The sequence below is a fragment of the Molothrus aeneus genome, chromosome 6 (assembly GCF_037042795.1).
Source record: "Molothrus aeneus isolate 106 chromosome 6, BPBGC_Maene_1.0, whole genome shotgun sequence".
In the NCBI taxonomy this organism is placed as follows: Eukaryota; Metazoa; Chordata; class Aves; order Passeriformes; family Icteridae; genus Molothrus; species Molothrus aeneus.
Window position 1 is genome coordinate 45,315,989 of NC_089651.1, and position 22,180 is coordinate 45,338,168.

The window sequence follows — 22,180 nt, forward strand, 5'->3', positions numbered from 1 at the left end:
GTTTTGTTTTTGAAAAAGCAGAGACAAGTGTTTTCTGTGACATGATCTCTGTAGTAGAGAGTATTACAGCCAACCACATAGAGATGAGAATCTTGTACACTTACTTTTATTCTCTCCAGTATCTTCAGGTATCTGAAATGGAAACTGTTTAAAGACTAACTCTGCCTTTAAAATCTACAGATTTAACAATCTGAATTGGATCAAAGTATAAACCAGGGGCCCTGAAACACAAGAACAATGGTAAATAATTTCCTGAAGCCCTTTCCCCAAATCTCGAATTTCTCACACAATCTGCTTCGGAGAAAAAAACGGCAAAACTAAACAAAATAAAACAAAACAAAAAAATAAAACAACAAAAAAAATGAACAAAAGCTAACAAACAAACAAAACCCACACACAAACTCTTGGATTATGTTTTTTTGTTTTGTAGATTTTTCCTGGTAGATATTTTCCAAGACATTGACCTCAAATCCAAGAGACATAAAGCAAAATGACAAAATGCTATACAATTATTTTGATTTGACAAGAAGGTAAGGTGCTTGTGACCTTATGGTTGACAGTAGTTGAAATGCCACAGCAACTGATGCTTTTATATAAAAAGCAGTCAGAAAGACAGAGGGCCACCAGAAGATGGAGTATCAGTGAGTTTCCAAGGCATATATTTCTTCCCTGACCTCTCCCAGACAAATTTGACACCAACTACATTTAAGGATGATTTAACAGAAAACCAACTGCCAAAATGATAACTACAACATGAATCACAGAAACTAAGACTACATCAAAGGAGTACTTCATAATTGGTATACCTAAAATTAAAAGGGACTTCACAACATTCAATAGTCAGAATACTACTGAAGAGTTTTTTGAAGTATTTGGTAGAGTCTACACAAAGTACTGAGGAAGATAAACTACTGATTTCATCCAGCATGTATGCTTGTGTGACCAAGTGGGAGCATTGACTGAGGCAGAAATAAGGAAGAAAAGTTGTTTTCAAATAACATCCCCTTGATTTTGCTATGATTTTGAGCTACATTCAAACGAATTTTTCTAGCATGTAAGGAAGTGTAGCAAATAATATAAAACACTGTATTTAGCCTATAATTAATACTCATTTCTAGATAGTGAAGGGGAATGTCCCTCCATCTGGGACAATGTGATTTTGTGATGTGTTAGGCTGTGGAACGGACTGCAGTACTCCTGGCCAGTCAGTGAGAAAAATCTTGACACAAGAAGCACAAAAACCCTCAGAGATTTCCCCAATCAGTGTGGTGGTGTTTGCAGGGGTCCCAGGATGAGAGAAGAGACGAGGATCTGACTCCATGTTTCAGAAGGCTTGATTTATTATTTTATGATATTTATTATATTAAAACTATACTAGAAGAGTAAAAGAAAGAATTTCATCAGAAGGCTAGCTAAGAATAGAAAAGGAATGATAACAAAGGCTTGTGACTGACTGAGACAGTCCGGACAGCTGGACTGTGATTGGCCATTAATTAGAAACAACCACATGAGATCAATCACAGACGCACCTGTTGCATTCTACAGCAGCAGATAACCATTGTTTACATTTTGTTCCTGAGGCCTCTGAGCTTCTCAGGAGAAAAAACTCCTAAGGAAAGGATTTTTCATTAAACATGTTTGTGACAGATTAGAGAAAATAGCAACCTGTCAGACAAACTGTAAATATCACCCTATTGCTTCTTCACAAAGTTCAAATCTAGCACATCGGCACGCACACATTAATCAGTGATGGGATCAAAAGCTGCTTTTTCAAAAGGTTATTTTGTGGTTCATTTTTAAGGTGCAGTTCGTTTTCAGACATTGAGATTAATTTCCTCAGTGTAACGCACTGGCAACGCTCTAGGCTCTCGTTTTGTCACTCGTTCCCTCAAATATCAGCAGATTGCCCTAAATTTCTCCCGGGCATTCATTATTCTTCAACTTCCCGTCAAGTTACAAGGAAAAGGCTTAGGTCATGAGGGCCCGTTACGGACGGGGACAGCACCTCCCCGCCTGCAGCGCGTTTCGGGCCCGAGGCCCCGCGGCCCCTCCCCGGCCCGGCCCAGGGCCCCGTGCCGCCCGCCGCGCGCCCGCCGCCATGGCAACGCCGAGCAGGCCCCGGCGAGCCCCGCCCGCCCGCGCCGCGGGACGAACCGCCGCAGCCGCCGAGCCCGGCCGGCGCCGCCCCCTCGGGCCCGGCCGGGAGCATGGGGCTGAGGATGCAGGGCGGCAGCAGGCGGAGCCAAGGTGCGGGGGGCTCGGTGGCGGCTGCGGGAGGAGCGGGGAGCGCTGGCCGCGGCCGGGCGGCGGCTGCAGCCCGGGGGACGCGTTGCCTTCCGGCCTCCTCCGTCCCTGCCGGCCGTGGGGGTGCGGGGCGCGGCTCGTCTCGCCCAAGGGCTGGGGGCAGGCGGCGCCTCCGCCTTCCCCGCTGGCGTGTGTGAACGGGCAGGAGCCGGCAAGGAGCCCGCGGGGGTTCACGGAGCTCGGGGGGATCGCGCCTCGCTCCTGCCCTCGCGGCCGCCCCGAGCGGTGCCGGCCCGGCCGTGCCGCGCGGGGAGCCGGCGGGGCGGCGGGGGAAGGAGCCGAGTGCCGCGGCTCTGGACGGGAACGCGTACGGCCCGGGACCGGCTGTGATCCTCCGAGAGTCGGGGCCTGGAACTGGGCGTCCTGCGGCCGTCACCGCACGGTGCCTCCTTACAGGACCGGCATCGAGTGCTGCTGGGGCAGCGCTTCAAGCTGCCGGGATTTCTGTGCCAGCTTCTTTTCTTAGTCAACTTTCGTCTTCTGCAAAGCTGTTATTCATGGGTTATAATGGATTGTACCCTGTGTGCACAACATCCCACGGCGTTTAGCTGTAGATCAAAGTATTTTGGTTTGGTGGGATTTTAATGCAAGTGTAGTTAAAAAATAAAAGACTCAGAAATTTTAAAGGTCTTATAAAGTGGTTCCTTACTCACATTTAGCCATCCGTGGGCTGCTTTGGTGCCCTGTTCCTATGAATAATCCTAGGGGCACTTGTCATTCATGATAAAAAAAGATGCAAACATGCGAAAATGCTTGCATGAGCCAACTGTGGCTTTTGGAAAATACCTAAAATATTTTCAGGTATAAACTTGATTACATGCATAATGTAAAACAATGGTAGGAGTTATTCAGTGCTGCATTGTCATGTCAAGATCATACATCGCAGCATAAAATCCAGAGCCATTTGAGATAACATTAGGCTGTTGTGTTGCATCTCAGTGTCAGTTCCAATCTTTGGAGACAGTGACAGATGCCACTTCAGAAGATGTCTGATATCAAAGTACAGTTTGAACATAAATTCTAATACTATATGGGAATATGAAATTCAGAGCAAAAACTAGTATCTTGTACACCCAATTTTTATGCTTTCTTATGTAGTGTGAAGGAAGTTTGATGACAAATACGTCCTTTTTCTGACTACTCTTATGTTTGTCAGAATACTTTATAGACAATCAGAAAGCATGCCAATTGTTGACCATAAAAAGGGAATAAGTAGGAGTCAAGATCTAAATTTCATTCAGGTTGCCGCAAGCTTTACTTGAATGACTTCTGTTTAGCAAAAAAAGTTCAAAAGTAGGGAAGAATTCCTGTGTGTCTGTTAAATTGGGGAGCCATTGCTAGTCTGCACAGGAGGTTACAATGGAGACAGAATTGTGTGGCCGAGCAGTCCAGTGTGGGGGTTCTCAGGCTCCTTACAGAGAGCAAGGATTAGCACAGGCAGAGAGACTAATACACTGAGCTGAGCTGGAAATCTCTGTGCCTGAACAAATTTGGCAGAACAGCCACTGGGTTGCTTGCAGTTCATGAAAGGAGGAGAACACATCATATTTATGGTTTCTCAAAAGAGCTGTATCTAAAATGTTAATACAGAGAAAGTAGGATACACTATTCCATGTCCTGGTTGTATGCCATTCAAAGTTTCTTGTTCAGTCTTAGCCTCATCATTTTAAAGAAAAAAACAAAATTTAGCACTTGTTTGCATCAGTCCTTGTTTTGTCTAGTGAGAATACTGAGAAAATATATATAAATTTAATATATCAGAGTATATAGGATTTTCGTGTAGGTCTTGTCAAAGTTCAAATAAGGCTGAGATTTTTTTTACCCTCCTAGAAATACCAAAGAATTAATCTGCTATGTTTTTCCCTAATTCCAGGTATAAACCTTGAAGTTATTTACTGTTGTATTTTCAGGAGCCAGTTAATATACTCACAGATTTGTAGTATGACCTCAAATAATCTGAATACTGTAATTTTAAACCAGCTTTGTTGCTTAAATCCAGTCATCTGCATTGGGCTGTTTAATGCCCATTGCTGTTCAGGTATGTGTTCAGGGACAGCAGTACCTGACAGCATCGTGCACTTACTGTCAATCAATGACACACATTGGGCCATTTTTATCTTACAGTGTAAAGTGGGGGTGAGTGGAGGACTCATCCTTACTGCTGCATGGAGGCTGCTGGTAGGTTTAGGCAATTTGCACAGGCTTCCAGAATTTTAAAACAAAATTTAAATGCTTCACATGTTTATAGACAACATCATCTTATTTCAATTTTTCCTGCATTGTAGGAAGTCCTTGCATTAATCTGACTAGAGCTGAAAGGGTGTTTAATTGAATTTACTAAATTATTTGTTTGGAAGCACCAGTTTTTAGAAGCTGAAATTTTCTTTGGCCAACAAGAAAGATGGAAAATTATCTAGTTATGTCTTCAAAGAAGGAAGGACATTTACAAGTTTTATTTGAATCATAATAATTTTAACTGAAATTGGGAAATGTTATTCAGTGTTCTTAACTTTTTATCAAATTTACTGTAATTTACCAAACTAAAACCTTCACTCAATAAATTATAAATTGTGATTGGGTGAAGAGTCTGATACCCACCTCATCACAGCCTCCTTCCAGGTAGTTGTAGCAAACTGACGTAAATTCATTTTCTTTTGCCTGCAGTCCATATCACAAAAGGTACTACTGACACACACAGCTGTTTGTTTCTGCTTTTGGAGTATGAATAGAGCAATAGTTTACATCCAGAATGTCCCTTGCTGAAGCCTATAGCTAGAAAAATTTTAACAATTATTTTTCCAGAGTTATGTAATCAGATATGACTCAAGGCTACTGTATTATTTCAGTAAGTTCCTTAAATTTTTTAGAGGAGGGCTTGACTCTTGAAACTGAAATACAATTTTTGGTAGCATGGTTTTAATTAATGCAGAATACTGTAAGATTATTAATTCTAAAGGTCTGAGAGACCTAACTGTTAGGCATTGAGAGTATATGTAAAGAAGAGCTTTCGTGTAATCCAGCATAGTAAGTGTATAAATAGCACCCATCTAATTAATGGCTTAGGAGGTTATGTATAGTGCTGATCAGGGGGTGTATAATTTTTATCGTATGTTGCCTGTGACACAAATGATCCCATGCAAAATTCAGATGGAAAATTGGGGACTTTATTTCAAAATTGGAGTCGTGTGATTTCCTGGGTCTCTATTCTTTGAGTTTGCTTTAGAAGTTTGGATAATAATGACTATCCTTTCTGCTGGTGAATTCTGCTATTTATTAACAAATCTTAAATGTGATTATTTTAAAGATGGCTTCACATGTGAGACTTTATACTCCCAAGATTGATAAGAGTTTTGTTTTCAGTGAAACCAGAAAAGGGTCCAAGAGGCTTTTGTTTCACTTGGATGAACAGGAAAGAAAATATGAGAAATGTGATTATGACATGCTTGTTTTGCCTCACTGTAACTTTCAAATAAAATGGAGCAGTATCTGCATTCAGTAAGTGGCTAAATCTAAAGCCATGTTTGAAGGCCTCTCATGATTGCATAGGTGTTGCAGAAAAGTAGTGGAGACTTGCCATGTTTGCCCCTGTGTCCTTCACCTAGAGAAGGAGTCTGTGAGTGAGTCACTGCTCTCTGCTGGCCTTTTTGTCTATCCAGTTCTGCAGCTGTTTGCCAGCTTCACCCATCAGTGAGTAAGAACTAGGAGCATTAGTATTACCCAGTGGCTGGGTAGGAGAAAACCCAACAAATTAATACACATTTTGTAGAGAAACTCATTCTGTTCTCTGTTCATTCCCAGATATGTAAGTAGAGGGTAAGAACTAGGCAGCCAAGGATAAGCAACCAGAGAAGCTTAAACTAGATGAGCAGTTGTAGTTTCTTTAGCACCTGGTCAGCCACAGCTGAGCAAGTAGGGAGTGTTTGAGGGGAGGAATGGCCACAGGTAAGGAAGAGGCAGCAAACTGGGGATATTGGAAGGAGTTTAGGGGGGATGGTACAAAGATGTAAGCTACATGAATAGGAGACCTGGCCTCATTAGTAGTAGTAATAGAATATGGGGGAGTTTTGAGTATATTGTGCTAATGTGAAGGGAAAACAGTTAAAAATAGAAAAAATTAGTTTCTTATTTAAATAAAGTTTAAATCCAGTGTGGATTTTCATAACTAGGTTAATCTTTTAATGTACTTTGAGCTATCATCTTTCCTCTTTGTATTTCTGAGTTGTATTCATTTATATAAAAATTTCTGTAGCATAAAGAATTGATGGATACTCTGGTTTGAAAATTCTCCTAGTTCTCTACCTCAAATGGTAAGGAACATGTATTTCAGGTTATAATTCAGTTCTTTCAAGTATGACCTTGTCAGACATATTGGATAAGATGCTTAAACGAGTTTCCATCACTGCTTGAAGTCATTTTGGATTTCACAGAGATTATTTAAACCAGTTTTGTTCTTTCCTCAGCACGTGTACAGCATTAGTGTTGTGTACTGTTAGTTGTATAGAGTTAGAAGAGTTGATTCATAGCAGGAAGCCCACTGAAGAGGTCATAGAACTGGTTGGTAGAATAAGGGTGGTAATGGCAGACATCCTTGACGTGTATGAAATTCACAGCACAAACCATCTGCATGTTGTTGCCTGAATTATCCACTTGTGCAAAGGTGTCTCTTTAACTCTTTCTGGTTTTATAGCATTGTGATATTAGGGAAGGAAAAAAGGAAGAAAAAGTGTAGGCAGTAAAAGCAAGAATAGCAAACCTTTATAAATCACTGCAGTGGCCAGAGTCTTTGCAAAGCATTTGACAGCTTGGGTCCTTATCAGGCTCAGAGGGATCAAATGCCCAAATCTCTTGCAAATGATGCAATTCTAGTCTGTTAGAGGCAGAGGTGTTTTGCATTGCCAGCTGAGAGGAAGTCACTATAGAGCTAGGAATGCAAGAGTCCTGGAGCCCCCAAAACCAAACTGCTGCACAGGAGGGTCAATATTGACAGTGATAAGCATATTCTTCTGGAACAGCTGGGGAGACCTGAGGTCTAAATCCACCTGGGGCTGAGGGTTGTTTGAACCCAGGCTAAGGTCTGGGAGCTGTCTTTTGGAAATTACAGTGTTCACAGGTCTCTAGTTAAGGTTTGATGTCTTGTAGTGCTGGATTTAGATGCCTATATCCAATATCCTCCCTGAGGTCTCTGTATTTTTATGGATTATCTTTAATGTAGCAAGTCTTGATGGGTAAGGGTAGCGTGATAGATTGATTTATTTATTTAATTTTCATTTGCTATGACTGAAGTACATACTTGTTATAAAAATAGTAAGTCTAATACTTGTGTTTAAAATCTTTTCTGCGAGAACATGGTAATGAAAGACTGGGCTTCTTTCCAGTATATATTCACATTCCAAATCTGAAATGGCTTTGTAGAAAAATCATTTCTATAAATTCTGCCTATCCACTAACAACCAGGAAACAAAGTAAACCATCAATTTCTATAAGTTTTAATACTGTAAAATCAGAAATCAAGATAGGATGCAATTAAATTAAAATAAAAATAGAATTCAAACAAAATATTTTTCATTTTCTTTGGAATGATGTAGTTAATGCTTATGTTAGATACCAGCTGGAAAAAAACTTTAGAGAAAGCTTTTTTAGTTTTTTCTTCCTTGTTGCTTAGTGTTATAGAAGGACAAATAAATTTTTAGAAGTATTTAATTTGTTTGCTGTCTGTACTTTAGGAGAACACTCAGTTTGAAAATCCTGATTTTATATTCAGTAAGGACAGTCCACTTACGTCTATAAGGAAATTTACATTTAGATCAGATAGTTACATGTGTCACATATCAAAGATATTTTCGTAGTTATTCTCTCATTGTTTGGTTTGTATTTGATTAGCTGTAAATTACTGAAAATCCCACCTTCTCCTTTAAAATTCTCTTCACATATCTAAGCCATCAATTTGTTTCTGCTATTGTGCAAATAACTGAAAACACAGCTGGAATCCAAATACCCGTTCAAGTCAAAAGACAGCCTGAAATGATAGTTGTGAAACTTTTGACCTTTGGCACTTTCTACCTTCAGTAAGGTAGAAGGAGCCTGCACATACCAAATTCCCCCGTTTCTTCTCTCTGACATTAGCAACATGTGTTTTCATAAGAGTGATTTCTGTGCTGTCTGTATGTCCACAGTCCAAGTAGAGGGCATAGAAATGTTCTTTATTTTCCCCGACTGACGCTTTTTGACAGTTTTTTTTCGCCTGTGAAGTACTGATGCCGACTCCTTTTTTCCTCCCTGCTCCTTCCCCGGGTACAAATGAATTGTAAAGGACTAAGCCAGCAGCCAGTTTTTCCTGTAGAATTTCCGCTGTGCCATCTGCTGGTGATGCAAAGCAAGTGAACCTTGTAAAGTCCAGTCTTCCTGCAGTGCTGAATAGTTGTTGTCTCCAGCTGGAGACAGAAAAAGCAACGGGTTTCTGAGTGTCCCTGATGGTGTTTAATGTGGGACAAAGTAATTTAGCTTACTTAAAGAGAATCAATTGTAGAGAGAGCCGTGTCCCTTTTTTTAACGTGATCACACTTGATCTTCTAGGATTCTGTCACGTAAGGGTGAGTCAGTGGTACTGTAAGCATTTACCTAACAATACCACAGATTCTTCCCTCTGGAATTATAGCCTAGCTCTGAAGCAAGAAAACAGAAGAATATTTAGGTTGTTTGAGCAATTGTGAATGAAACACTTCTGGTTCTCAGTTGTCTGCTGTAATCCAGATTGCAGGTATATATGCAAGCAGGTCTTTGTCACTAGAGAAAATTCTATGAACTGAAATTTATAATCTAACATTCAAGTCCTCCCAAAGACTTGCATTCTTCCAACACCTGCATGTTGTAAATTCTGGAAGTCATGGGTTTCAGGGTGGATCCAGCTAGACTGTGGACACCACTTGTATGTAGTAATGTATGGTAGAGAAATAAAATATTTTAACAGGAAAGAAGTGCTTTATTGGAAAAGGTTTGCAGTCATTATAGAAACATCCTGAATCTAATAAATCTAATAAACGTATATTTGGAATTTTAATATTTGAAAAATAATTTATTGTTTATTCGTATGTATCTCAGTTTAAATCACAAACTGAGATAAGGAAGAGTTGTACCATGAGGGGAATGAGCCATTTGAAATTGGTACAGATGAGCAGGAGTGTTGTCCTTAGGCTTTAAAGATAACAGTGTAAAGTTAAAACAATTGCAGGATAGTGTTGAAAAAAATCTCCAAGAGCATTTTCTTCTTTCTTTTCATTGTCCTTTTTCAACTGCTGATCTGGCAGCTTCACAGCAAAAGGAGTGAGAGTGCTGTTATTGCAAACACCACAGCTAATACTGTAAATCCACAGAAGCCTGTACTGTATAAAAGCTGGCTTTTCAAAGTATGAAAGTAATTCAAGATTGCCCTGGTATTTTCTGAGCTTTGTAAGAAAGGTTGAATTTATTGATCCAGATTTATTGTTATGTCACAACAGGGGAAAATTATTTTAATTTTATTATTTTTTCTTAAGATATTTTTTATGGCCTCCTATACTAATGATAGTCATTCAAAATTTAGTACAGTATGGCTTTTTTGTAAGGCCTTGAGTAAATAATGTTAAAACATCATTAAACGAATGGTTTGTTTTGCTGCAATCTCTACTATTAATATTTAAGACACCATGTTAACCATCTTATGCAACGTCCTGTTGAACTTAAAAATAGAGTTATATACTATGGTAGTTATATATGTAATTGCAATAGTACTTGAGCAGTCGTTATATAACAGTGGGAAATGAAAAAGAAGCCCTGGACAGCCAGTGCTGGGCATGCAGGAGGTAAGCTGTGAGAGGTGGAATGAGGAGCTGTTACCATGTGTGGCATGGCTGTCACCATGGCTCCCTGCACCCCTGGTCAGTTTGTAAAGGTAAACAGCCTTTATCACCAGCTGAGGTCACTGGGAGGAGATTCCTGCTCATACTGGGTAGGTCCAGTGTGCTTCTTCATGGGCTGAAAGGGACAAAGCCAGAGGTCAACAGGAGCAGTAGAGCAGTTGAGTTACCCACTTCACCTGCATGGTGGTTGCAGACTCTTGAACTGACAGCTGAGAAGTACGATGGGGATGGGAAGACCACATGGACCTTGGTAGTTAATAGTATTAAATTTGTAGAACTTGTCTGTACAGTTTTAGAATTAATGTTAAGTAAGAGTGTTTGGTATATTTACCCTGTTAAAAAAATCCTGTTTGTTTTGGTTTACATTTTATATACCTTGAATGCCTTAAAGCAGTGCTCTGTATACACTAGTATTTGTAGTCCTAGCATATCTCCTGTCCAAATTTGTTCTAAAACAAATTTGTTCTATAGCCAGTTTTTAAATCTTAGGTTGCATGACAGCCACATGTTTTCAAAGAGGAGATGCAGATCTTTTAATCCACATTCTCTCATTTTCCAGAACAACTGGTTGCTTAAGTTTTGTTGACATCTCCACTTGTCTATGGAGTTCCCACTCTTATCAAAGTGCCATAAACTTTGAAACAAATTGGAGGTTAGCATAGAAACAGAATTGTGACTGTATCTCTGTACAGTTTAATGACCAGTGTTAAGTTCAGACTAAAGTGTTCTCATGGTCTGTTCTGCTGTTCAGCTCACTGAACCACTGAGAGCACTATCATTGTATCTCGGTGTTTGATTAAATTATTTAACTACACTTGTAGTTCAGTGATTATAAAATGATTGGTTCTAATGGATCTTCTTCAACATCATCTTCATTCCTGCATTCTTTGGAGAAAGACTTTATCTTGTCTATAAAAATATGTGTGGGGATTTTTCTCTAACTTTGATTTTTGTTTCATGTTTAGTTAAGATGAATGAATGCTCAGCTCTTGTCATTCCCAGATGTGGTCCAGCAAGTCCATTTAAAGGACACTTAAGTAATAAAAGTAATGGTAAGTAACGTGTACTTTCATCAGAAGATCAACTTGGTTCCTTTTATGTGAATTCATTGATTTTGTGCTTAATTTTTTCTTTAAACTTCTGTATCAAGCTTATTTGAAGAAGTTTAATAGTACTTATATTTAGTATGCTTTACTGAAAATACTTTCAAGGAGTTAGTTTTGCCTTGACTTTACTGCTGCTACAAATTGGTAGCAAGATGAACAAATATATAAAGATCTCCCATCTCTGTTAGCTGTAATATACTTATATATATATATATATGTTTACCATATTAAAGAACCCCTGAGGTTAAACGTGTTCCTTTAGAGACAGTAGTTTACCTGGGCTAGTTTGTGATTCTGTGCTATACTGATACCTCAGACACCTTTTTTTTTCTCAAAAGAACATAGAGTGAAGAACAAGAAGTTTCCATGTTAACATATTCGTAGTACAATTTCAGCTACTTTTGCAGCTATTTATTGAATTAATGGCTCATTGGGGAAAGAAAAAGGAGACAGGATGATTTCAAGTGATAGTAACTGGTAAAAAAAATACTGCCTTTGAGCAAAGTTAAACGGTGTCTTAAAGTTTGTGACTTTGAATTGTAGTTAATAACTGTTTAAAATTGTAGTATTCTTTTGCTTGTCTTTCTAATGTTCCAATGTATTTTAATCTTACAGCTTTCTGCATTGGCTCCTCTCGAAATCTAGCTAGCCAATACCTGATCAGAGATCACATGGTGGTTCATTATAACAGAGTTCTTTCAGCCAAAGGTAAAAATGTGCATGTATGAATGAACTGTCTCCCCCTAAATTTCTCTCAATCTCTCAGAATAGCCTCATACCAAGAAGGGATGAATTGGATTGTAGAAAATTGATTTTTCTTACCCATACATGTGTCAGCAAGGAGATGTGGCTTCTACTTAATAATACTTCTGTATTATTGAGATGGGAAGTCTTGTATGAAAGCATTTTCCTTAAATGTTACCAAAGATTCTACCTTAATTTTAGAGCACTTTGTGCTGTATTGACTTCATTCTGCTTTTGATGAAATAATGAATTATGAAATAATAGGCTGAACTGAAGGTCATAGTGATAGTCATAAGAGCAAACATATAGAAATTATTTTATGAATGAAGGCAGAACATTTCTACTTAAACTCAGATCACAATGTCTTTCTTTTATTATTTTTATTTCAAAAACTTCATAATCTTTTGTTCATCTTGCAATGAATAGTAATAGTGAGTTCTAAGGACTGTGAAAATTGCCTTGTGTGTTTGCAAATGAGAAAATCATGTTACTGACAGAGTCCATGCTCACAAATACAATACTCACAATGTTATGTCTCATGACATACTCAGTATCCTCAGGGATGCAGGTAAATGCTATCAGAACAAGATGTACAGAAACCTTTTGAAAGGAGTCTTCATTTAAGTGATGATTTTTCCTTTAAATATGTGTTTTACCCAGAGAGCTTCATCTCAAATCCTGTGACCATATTAATGACAACCTAAGACTTTAGGTACACAGTAACTAGCATATTTTAAAATAAAGAATTAAATTAGTCTTTGTTCTGTATTCATTTATTACTCCATTTTTCTAGCTATCACATATACTAAGTAAATATTGAGTCACTCACATTTGGTGTTTTTCTTATTTTCAGCAGCTGTAGACTCTTCATTGCCCAAAAGTAGGTTGGCCAGCATCAAACGTAAGTATTTGTTCTATGTTGATTGTGCAAATGCTGCTATAAAACTAACTTGGCAAAAGAGCCAGTGAAGAGTAACAATAGCATAGAACCCTTAACTGAGCATTCATGTATCTGCTCGTTTATTCAGTTTTCACATCCTTCTTCAGCTACTTGGAGATATCATGAATCTGCATCAATGGAATGCTGGAGAGATGGATCTGGGCTGTCAGGGATTAGCTGTGCTTAGCAGGACACTTCATTTGTCAATGGCACAAGTGTCTCAACTGCAAGAGATAGGATAATCTTAAGTATATGGTACAAATGCATAGCAAAATCCTGGACCTTTCTTAACAAAAGCCTTTGAGGATTTCTCTCACTGCTCAATGTGTGCATGTAACTGGTAGCTTTTTTTCTGACCTGCTTTACTTTATATGCTGTTCCATCTGACCAAGATTCCTTTACAAATAATAAGATAAGAAACTCTGCCATTTAGGCTGTAATTTTTGCAGTTATCAAAGAGATAATTCCATGGGAAACACCTACTTTCAAATTCATCATTTTTGGTCTCACTGACTTCTCGGTATTTAAAGTTAAGACTACCCAGGCATATCTTTTTCAGTTTCTGCACTATCCTTATAAATTCTAGGTTTTTATAATGAAGTTTAAAATTATTTCAATTTTATTTTGTACCTAAAATTAGAGTGACTGCATTTTTTCCCTGCAGTTCTATGCATTGTTCATCAAGTGTGACATGTTCAGGTGTTGAGCTCAGTGCAAGGTACCGTTTGTAGAGTCTCTGGTAAACCACTGGAGAATCATTTTTCTTCCTCTGTTGTTTTGTGAAACAGATTACATGGAGATGATAGCCAATAGCTCAGACAGGAAGAATGTTGCAAATATGCTGAGGAAGAAAAGTAATGGAAGAGGGGTTTTAGAATACTTTCAAAACAATTTCTTCTTTCTTGCTCAAGATGAGATATGTGATTTATCCAGGCACAATTTTAACTTCAATATAGTTGAATATCAGTAGTATCTCTAGTGTCACTGAGGATGAGGGGTTTGCACCTTTATTCTCACAGTAGTTCACTGTGAGTAGTTCTCTCAGTAGCATGTCATTGTTTCAACTGAAGCTTATTATTACTTTTTTCCCTTTGTATTCTTTGTGTAGTTATTGCATTCCAAATAAAGTTTCTGTTCCCCCTCTATTTCAAGATTTGGGCAAGGGGGCAAATTTAGTTCAAAATTATAAGATTTATTAATAGCATAGAGTTACAAAACAGAATTCCTGCAGATAGTGTTAAAAAATACCTCCTGAAAATGTGCTTCATGTACTGCTAGAATAGCAGGTGAGTATTTCCCTTTGGGGTTGTTGCCATGAATCAGTCATTACCGTTTAAGAATTAAACATGATACTGTAGTTGGCATTCTCCCTGGCCAACTGAATGTGTTCTGTCCTTAAAGTGGATTTAGTTTCCACTGTTCTTTTCCTGGTATCTTAGCTGGCAGCAAAGCAGGCAAGGTGCCATGCCCCTGGGCTAGCAGTGAGCATGTTCCTGTGTATTAGATCAGGCTTACTGACTTAAAATAGTTGTTAGAATGTGAAACTTCTGGAAATGTGAAACTTCTATGTTCAGAATTAGTCCAAGCATGTTGATTGATACCAGTGGCCATTAGAAGCCTGTGGTTGTGAAACTTGTGCCAGAAAACTTGACAAAGGCTATGCCAAGTAAGACAGCTGCTGCTACACATGCCTGGTTTCTAACAGTACTAACTTTTCAATCCATATGTTTAGAGGTTTTTCCACAAGGCATATTCATAGTACAGCTTGAACTCAGTGATTAGTGTGCTTAGGAATGCAGGTCTCTTTGATACTGGGGCAGGGGGAGAAGAAGAAGGAAAACAAATATTCTGAGAAGTTACCCACCATAGATCTATTCTAGCCTGGTGGAACTTGAATTCTTGGAGAGAGGGCAGTGAGAGAAAGGGAGAGGCAACAATTCAGACTGATAGTAATGTTGGTTTTCTACCCATTAAAGGGGTTAAGTTCTAGCAAAAATATCAAGAAATACATATTGTTACGTAATTCTGTATTTAAATCTTATTTTTCCCATGAACACATATATCTGTTTACACTTTACATTATGAAAAAGCAGAGATCTATGAAAAGCTGTTTTACATGTTTTGTTGTTGCTGCCATTTTACAGGAAGCTTTCACAAAATCACCCTATCTCTTTTTTTTTCTGTTAAATCTTGTCCTTAAGTATGTATGTCTGAAAATGAAAATTATAAGCAACTAAAATAATGTCTTTAAATTCAAACACTCAGGTAATTCTAATGCCTGTGTTATGTCTTTGGAAAGGTGTTCTAATATATTTTTCAAGTCTGAAATTTAGTGAGAAGGAAAACTTACAGAAAAATTTTTTTATGAATCTGTACTTTTAACTGTAGTGATTTTACTTTTTTCCCCAGTAGTTATTTACTGTAAAGTTTCTTCTATAATAAAAGGCGTTGGGGTTTTTTATGAGGTAATTAATTTTAGATATGTACATCAAAAATACATTTTTCACAACTTGTAGTTATGAAAAGACTTTGGATCATCAAGACTGACATCATGAGTTAAGCAAACCAAAAGTTCAATACAGTTGTTCTAAAATGGAACTAAACAGCCATATTGAATGTGGTAAATAAAGCACATAAACAAGAAAAGCCTGCAGTCTTGACTTGTAAAGGTCAAGAAATAGAAAAAAACATAATTTCCTTTTGTAGATGTTTCAGTAATTATTCATCATTATTACTGAAAATGTGTCCCTTATCTTTATTCTAATTTACCCAGCTGTTACTTTGTATTTGATACAAGCAAGGCTTTACTATCAAACCCTTAATGAATACTTTGTCATTCTTTTTTATGGTGATTCCTCCCTTGTTTGATGAAACAGTGCTACTAATATCAGATGTAAAGAAGGACTAAAAAATCATCTCTTAAGAGTTATGAAAATTAAAACTTTTATGTTAAGGAATTTAGAGTTAGACTTATAAGGGACCTGAACTTCATATCTAATGGCAAAATTCAGTTTATATTTGATAAGATCTCACCCCAGGTGCTTAAATTATGATGTACTGGAAGTTCATGTAGAGCTAGGAAACTGATAGTAAAAATTCTTAGAGAAGGAAGAGCTTGCTTGCAGAAGTAATATCACCAACTGATACACTGGACACTTTAGTTATGGTCACTAGTTACTTCAAGCTCAGCTGAGATGGTGTTTGTATGATTTGTCTAAAAAAGAATTCAAAAGGGAAACAATAACTCCAAGTGTGTTATTGCAAAAACAGCTTATATAAAAAGACAGTAGAGAAATTCTGAGTGTTGGGTTAATTCCTTTGAGATACATTGTTCTGTAAGCTGAACTCAATTTAAATCTTACTTTATATTTCATTGTTGCCATCAATTATTTACATCAAAAATGAAATAACTTGAAGTTTAACTGCAAACTGTTTTGTAATGTGATAAATCTAGCAACTGGAAATTCAGAGCAAAGAACAACCACTGGCATTCCAGATCATACTGTCCTTCTAAGTGCAGAGCTTTTAAACTGACTAGGACTGTGATATATATGATTAGTTTGTTTCTTCCAGATTTATGACATTTGTTTTATAACTTTAAACATATCTTGAAATGCTGCTGCAGTCTAGACTTACAGCAAAAATACTTAAGCCTATAGAGGGAGTATTCTAAAAGGGAGATAAAGTGATGTGATCTCTGCTTTGAAGTGTGGTGTACTCTGGGAAGAGTATTTGCCTAGGCAAAAGTGACAGATTGATCAGTGTCTTACAGGTACCTCTTTATGAGGAGTGCTACAGTTTAACATCTGAAATTCAGTCTTTCTTATGCTCCCTTTCACTAACAACAAAATTAAGAGTGCATGCCATAAGGTATGGAATCTAGGTTCACAGACTGAATTTATCTGATCACTAAATAGTTTATATTCTAATACTTTTTCTCTTACTATACTATGAATCTGTGGGCTTTTGAGCACAGTAGTTAACGAGATACAATTAATCTTTAAAGCTCTAATAAGACTTTTAAAGGGACTCATTATTTGGATTTACAAACTGTATTATTTTATTGCTGCACATTTTGTTTTCCCCTTTTAAAAAGATTAAAAGTAACCCAGTGGTTTTCTTTTTTTTTTTTCATTTATTTGTCACAAGATATGTACTATTATGTACTTTTCCCATATTTAACTCTGCATATGTGACATGTTCCTGGAGCCAATGTTCAAATAAAAACTACTTGCAGTGAAACTGTTTTAAGTATCTGTTAACAAATGCAGTTTATGTTTACTTTCTACTAGTCTGTGACAGTATGCCAAGGGCACTTCTTTCATATATAATTTATGGACCTCACTGAAAGCTAAAGAAGCTTTATATCTGTAATGGGTTTGAAACAGAAGATAAAACTCACTTAAAGAGTGAGCAGTGTTTTCAATTAAAAGCTAAATCTCTCTTCTGAAATTGGATGTCTCTTGAATGCTGGTCTCTTTCTTTCTGTGTTTAATATATTTGCACTACAACACCAGTGGTTATGTATGACAGCCTTAAGTATCTTCAGCTCCTCTCAGTTGTAATGCTGTGATTACTGCCTCAGAGTTTCAGGCAAGCTTTCTATCTGGCTGAAGTCAAAGCATAAGACTGGATTCTCCAGTCCTTGCATGGGTAAAGGACATGAGCTAAGGAGAGGTAGGACAGCGTGCCTGTTTCTGCATTTGTGTTATTTGCTGACTGCCTCGGAGCTATCCTAACTTACCTCCAGCTGTTTACATCTACACTAACTCTTTTTAGAAGGATTTCTCTATCTCTTACATTGCTGGTTTCAAAATTCCTAGCTTTTACCACAGATCTAGCCTGAAAACTCCTGATTTGGCAATAAGGTGTATATTACTGGAGTTTTCTGACATTCTGTTTTGCATGTCTGTGCTGCCTTTCAGTACATGAGTGACTTCATGGGTTTTGGAGCACACTTAATGGATTAGTTGTGCTAAGCTCACTGTATGGAAGGTGCGAGACAAGGACTCCACATTTCCCATGCAGGTGATGGTAGTCCCAGAGGGTCATTCTGATATCCCAAGATAGTCTTAGCTGGACTCCTTACTGTTCTTTATTCTTCAGCATAAGCCATGCTTTGAGTGAAAAGTCACAGCCCCAGTCCTGGAGGAGGTTTTTTAACAGCTTTGAATGCCAATAGTAAAGGCATTCATGTATGTCAAATTTCAGAGTTTCTCCTGTGAAGAGCAGAATAAGGACAACATGGGAATTCTGTTTTGCCGTAATATTCACACTGCTTTGCACTTTGCCCAGACACTCCTGTTAAGCCATGGTGTGCAGGTGGAACATGCAGTACAATGTTAAAGCTTGTATTGTTGTAGACAAACCCACTTTTCACCTAAGCACCTGAGTGTAAGGATTTGCTGTTTCAGACACCTACTCACCCTTACCCATACTTCTGTATGTATTGCATTTTTGCTTTGTAGGGTTCTCATTCACCCATTGTTTCTCTAGATATTTGTTCAATCAGCCATCACCATTTTACCTGAGCAGTAGGCAAGATGTGAGTTTTTATAGCCTCCATGGATGTGCACACTTAGACACGCTGTATTGGCTCAGAATAAGTAATTATTTATCTCAAACATATGAAATATCTAATCTGTAGCTAATTTTTCAGTGCTTCCCTGTAACTTTTAAGACAAACACAATTAGAAATAATACTAATTTAGAACAGACACAATAACTCAGTATAGAAAGAAAAACATTCAGTTTTAATTATTTAATGGTACAGTATATTTTATCATTCTGTTAAAATGTATGTTTTTAAATCAGAGTTCTATAATGTAGCATTTGTTAACTTCAGCTAATTCTTTCGCAGTAATTTAAGCAGTCTCATATTGGAAGTACTTTAATAGCATATGATGGATAAATCAGCAGCCATAAAAGAAATTGCTCTATATTTTACACACCAATTGTAAGAATTAAAAGAAAGAGGGAGTTTCCTGAGCAATGAGAGCAAAGATTTCACATCTGAAAGATTAAATTCCATCTTTAAAGGGGACTAAAATGTTTAAATGCAATGAATGCACTTACTTAAATATTTCCTGGAGAGTAATATGTATGTAGGGTACACAGATGAATGCAGTTTAAAGGTTGATTAAACATCCTCAGATTACTATAGGTCTCAGCTGTGTAAAAGAATGTACCACACCAATCCCTGAAGTTTTTTACATTTCCATGCATTAAATATAGTAGTGCATGTGCAGATTGGGGTCTCCCAGAGTATGATATAAATATATTATGAAACTAGAGAAGAAATGCTCAAAGGCCTTTGTCTGTCTCTATCAAACAAATTATTCACACACTTGGATATGTGTTAAGTGAATGAGAAAATTTTCATTTGGTATACAGACTTCAAAAGTGTGTTTGCTTAATTTTTCCCTATTTGGGAAATGAAATTATTAACTTTTTCATCAGCCTCATTTTGATTTTTCAACTTTTCAAATTTTGAGTATTTTGTCCAGTTCTGGTCCCTCACGTCAAGACGTCGAGGTGCTGGAGTGTATCCAGACAAGGGCAACAAGGCTGGTGAGGGGTCTGGAGAACAAGTCCTGTGAGGAGTGTGTGAGGGAGCTGGGGGTGCTTAGCCTGGAGAAAAGGAGGCTCAGGAGAAACCTTGTCACTCTCTACAAGTGCCTGAAAGGAGGCTCTAGCCAGGTGATGGTCAGCCTCTTCTGCCAGGCAACCAGCAACAGGATAAGAGGACACAGTCTTAAGCCATGCCAGGGGAGATTTGGGTTGGACATCAGGAAGAATTTCTACATGGAAAGGGGTTGTCAAGTATAGGAATGGCCTGCCCAGGAAGGTGGTGGAGTCACCACCTCTGGAAGTGTTTAAGAAACAACTCGATGTGGCACTTGGTGCTGTGATTCAGTTGGTGAGGTGGTGATTGGTCAAAGGTTGGACTCACTCTTCGAGGTTTTCTCCAACCTAAATAATTTTGTGTTTCATCTGTGAAACCTGGCTGCTCATAATCTGCCAAAACTTTGGACTGTATTGTATAAGATTTAGGTGACTGATGGCAAACTCATACACAGAAAATTTACCTGTCCTTTGGGCTACTTTATCTGATGACATAGACACCTGACTCAACTTTCCGCACTGCAGGGGAGGTCTGGGACTGCAGACCAGTGTGGACTGATGAAAATGCCCCGCTCTCATCTGACAGTAGCCCTCTCAGAGCCTTCATTTTTTTTTGCGTTCTTAAGAAAAATTTGCTTGTTCTGCCCAGGATTTCTGTATTTAGGAAATTCCATGTTGTAAGTGTGGATTTTTTACATGTCAGATTTGCTACCAATAAACAGAGAGGTTTTTGTGAAGTACTGGATGAGAGTAGAGTCAAAGGAGTTCTAGTTGTAAAAAACTGATAGAAAGCTTGTAACTTTTTGAGCAAAATGCTCTGTTAGCAATCCCGATCTTGGAAGTCTTGTATGCTGGTGTTTGTTGTGAGGTAAGAAAATTTCAGGAAAGTTAAGGCACAGCTTCAGCTACCAGTATACTCTTAATAATTTTTCTTTTAAGAATAGACATAAATTTTATAACTGCTGTGTGCTGGAAGTGGAATGTATCTCAATAGTCTGACTTTACTGAGCAATTGGAAACCACTACAGTGTTTCAGTGTTTTCAAATCACTTAGGGATTCAGTTACAGTGTTTTCAAATCACTTAAGAAAACAAAGAATATTTCAGTTTGGATCTGACCAACTTTGTCTCTTCCCTAAGTTGCTGACCAGCAAAGAAGAGAGAAACTGAAAAAGAAGATAGCCAGGTGTAGAGAGAAGTTAAGTGTGTGTAAAGCTGTCTCTCCATCCCGTCCAAGAGACAGAGGAAGGGCTCTGCCATCCTCTTCTAGAAAGGTATGTATTTTAATTCTGTTTAGTGGATCCTATCATATGCTTGCCTCCCATAGTAACAGCTGATCACTGCTGTGCAGCTGTGAGGTGAGGGCTGGCATCTTTCAAGCAGCAGAAAGTAGACAAGGATCTTCCTGGCATGTGCCCAACACTGAATGCATGTCTTGACCTTCTGACAAAGATGTCAGGTATCTGGATGAAGAGTGCTTGCAGTAAATACAAGCTCTAATTTCCCATGGATTCTCTTGCTTTCACCTCAACTGAAATTCCTGTCCTCTGTCACTCCAGAGCTTTGTAACATTTCCTAAGGCAGAGCTCTGTTACCTCTACCCTTCCAAGCAGAAGTATCAGGAATCTTCATTTTTTTTTCTTAATGAGAAGTCCTAGTTGATAACACATTTTTATCTAACAGTATATTAAATCATTCAGTTACATTTCTTCAAAGCAGAAATAATGCTTTCAAGACCAAAATATACCATTCTGTATGTATATATTCTGCTTATATGCATAGGCTCACTTAGTTTGGCTGGCATTTCATCAAGATATGTGGTGTATATTTCTAACTAATAAATATATACGTAAATAGCCCAATAAATTACATTGTTCATCACTGTAAATGAGCAATTGCATCTTGAAATAGAAGAATGACTTAACTCTGTGATTCTAACAGCATAAGCTTCATACATTGTTTAAATATCTGTAAAGCTAGAGGACATTTCCAAGTAGTACAGCAAACAGCATCAGTTTCTTTCTGTGTGACTGATTTTTGTACCAGGCAGCCAGAGTGTGACCTTATTGCAGTGCAGAGAAATAATGCTTTGAAATTCAATACATGGCTCCTAGTTATGGATGAAAGCACAGGCATGAATAACAAAAGGGAGGAAATGTGATATTTAAAATCTAAATTTTATTTTTTATTAATACTGTTTTTGTTCTTCCATGTTATTTTTTTGCAAACTTGCGGCAGGCAAAGTTCCTTAAATTGTTTCATTGCAAAACCAAGTAGCCTGTGTCTCTAAATACTGCATGAACTCCCAGCTTTAAAATGAAAGGACACACTATAACATAGTGCAGCTTTTTCCCCTTGTTTTTCAAAACAAGATTTTCTAAAATTCTACCTGAATTGAGCTGGCCATGAGTAAAAGCTCTGATTTAAACAAGACTTGGTATTTCATATCTTGTGGTGAAGTAATCCTATTAATAGGCATTTCTGGCTGCTAATGAATTTTTTAAAATAAATTAATCCATGCCAAAAGTGTTGAAGGAAGTTGAAGGAAGGCTGCTTCATAGGAGGTTA

At 37.9% G+C, this 22,180-nt stretch overlaps 1 protein-coding gene across 1 annotated transcript in view; it reads left to right on the forward strand.

The window, feature by feature from the left end:
- The first annotated feature begins 2,143 nt into the window (after window positions 1-2,143).
- The window catches only part of SPATA7 (spermatogenesis associated 7), a 33,748-nt gene continuing 13,711 nt past the window's right edge, over window positions 2,144-22,180 (forward strand). Inside the window, exons 1-5 of the mRNA XM_066551620.1 lie at window positions 2,144-2,247; window positions 11,165-11,251; window positions 11,921-12,013; window positions 12,903-12,950; window positions 20,753-20,886. Coding sequence (XP_066407717.1) covers window positions 2,208-2,247; window positions 11,165-11,251; window positions 11,921-12,013; window positions 12,903-12,950; window positions 20,753-20,886 — 402 coding nt within the window. The 5' untranslated portion in view covers window positions 2,144-2,207. The remainder of the gene's footprint in view (window positions 2,248-11,164; window positions 11,252-11,920; window positions 12,014-12,902; window positions 12,951-20,752; window positions 20,887-22,180) is intronic.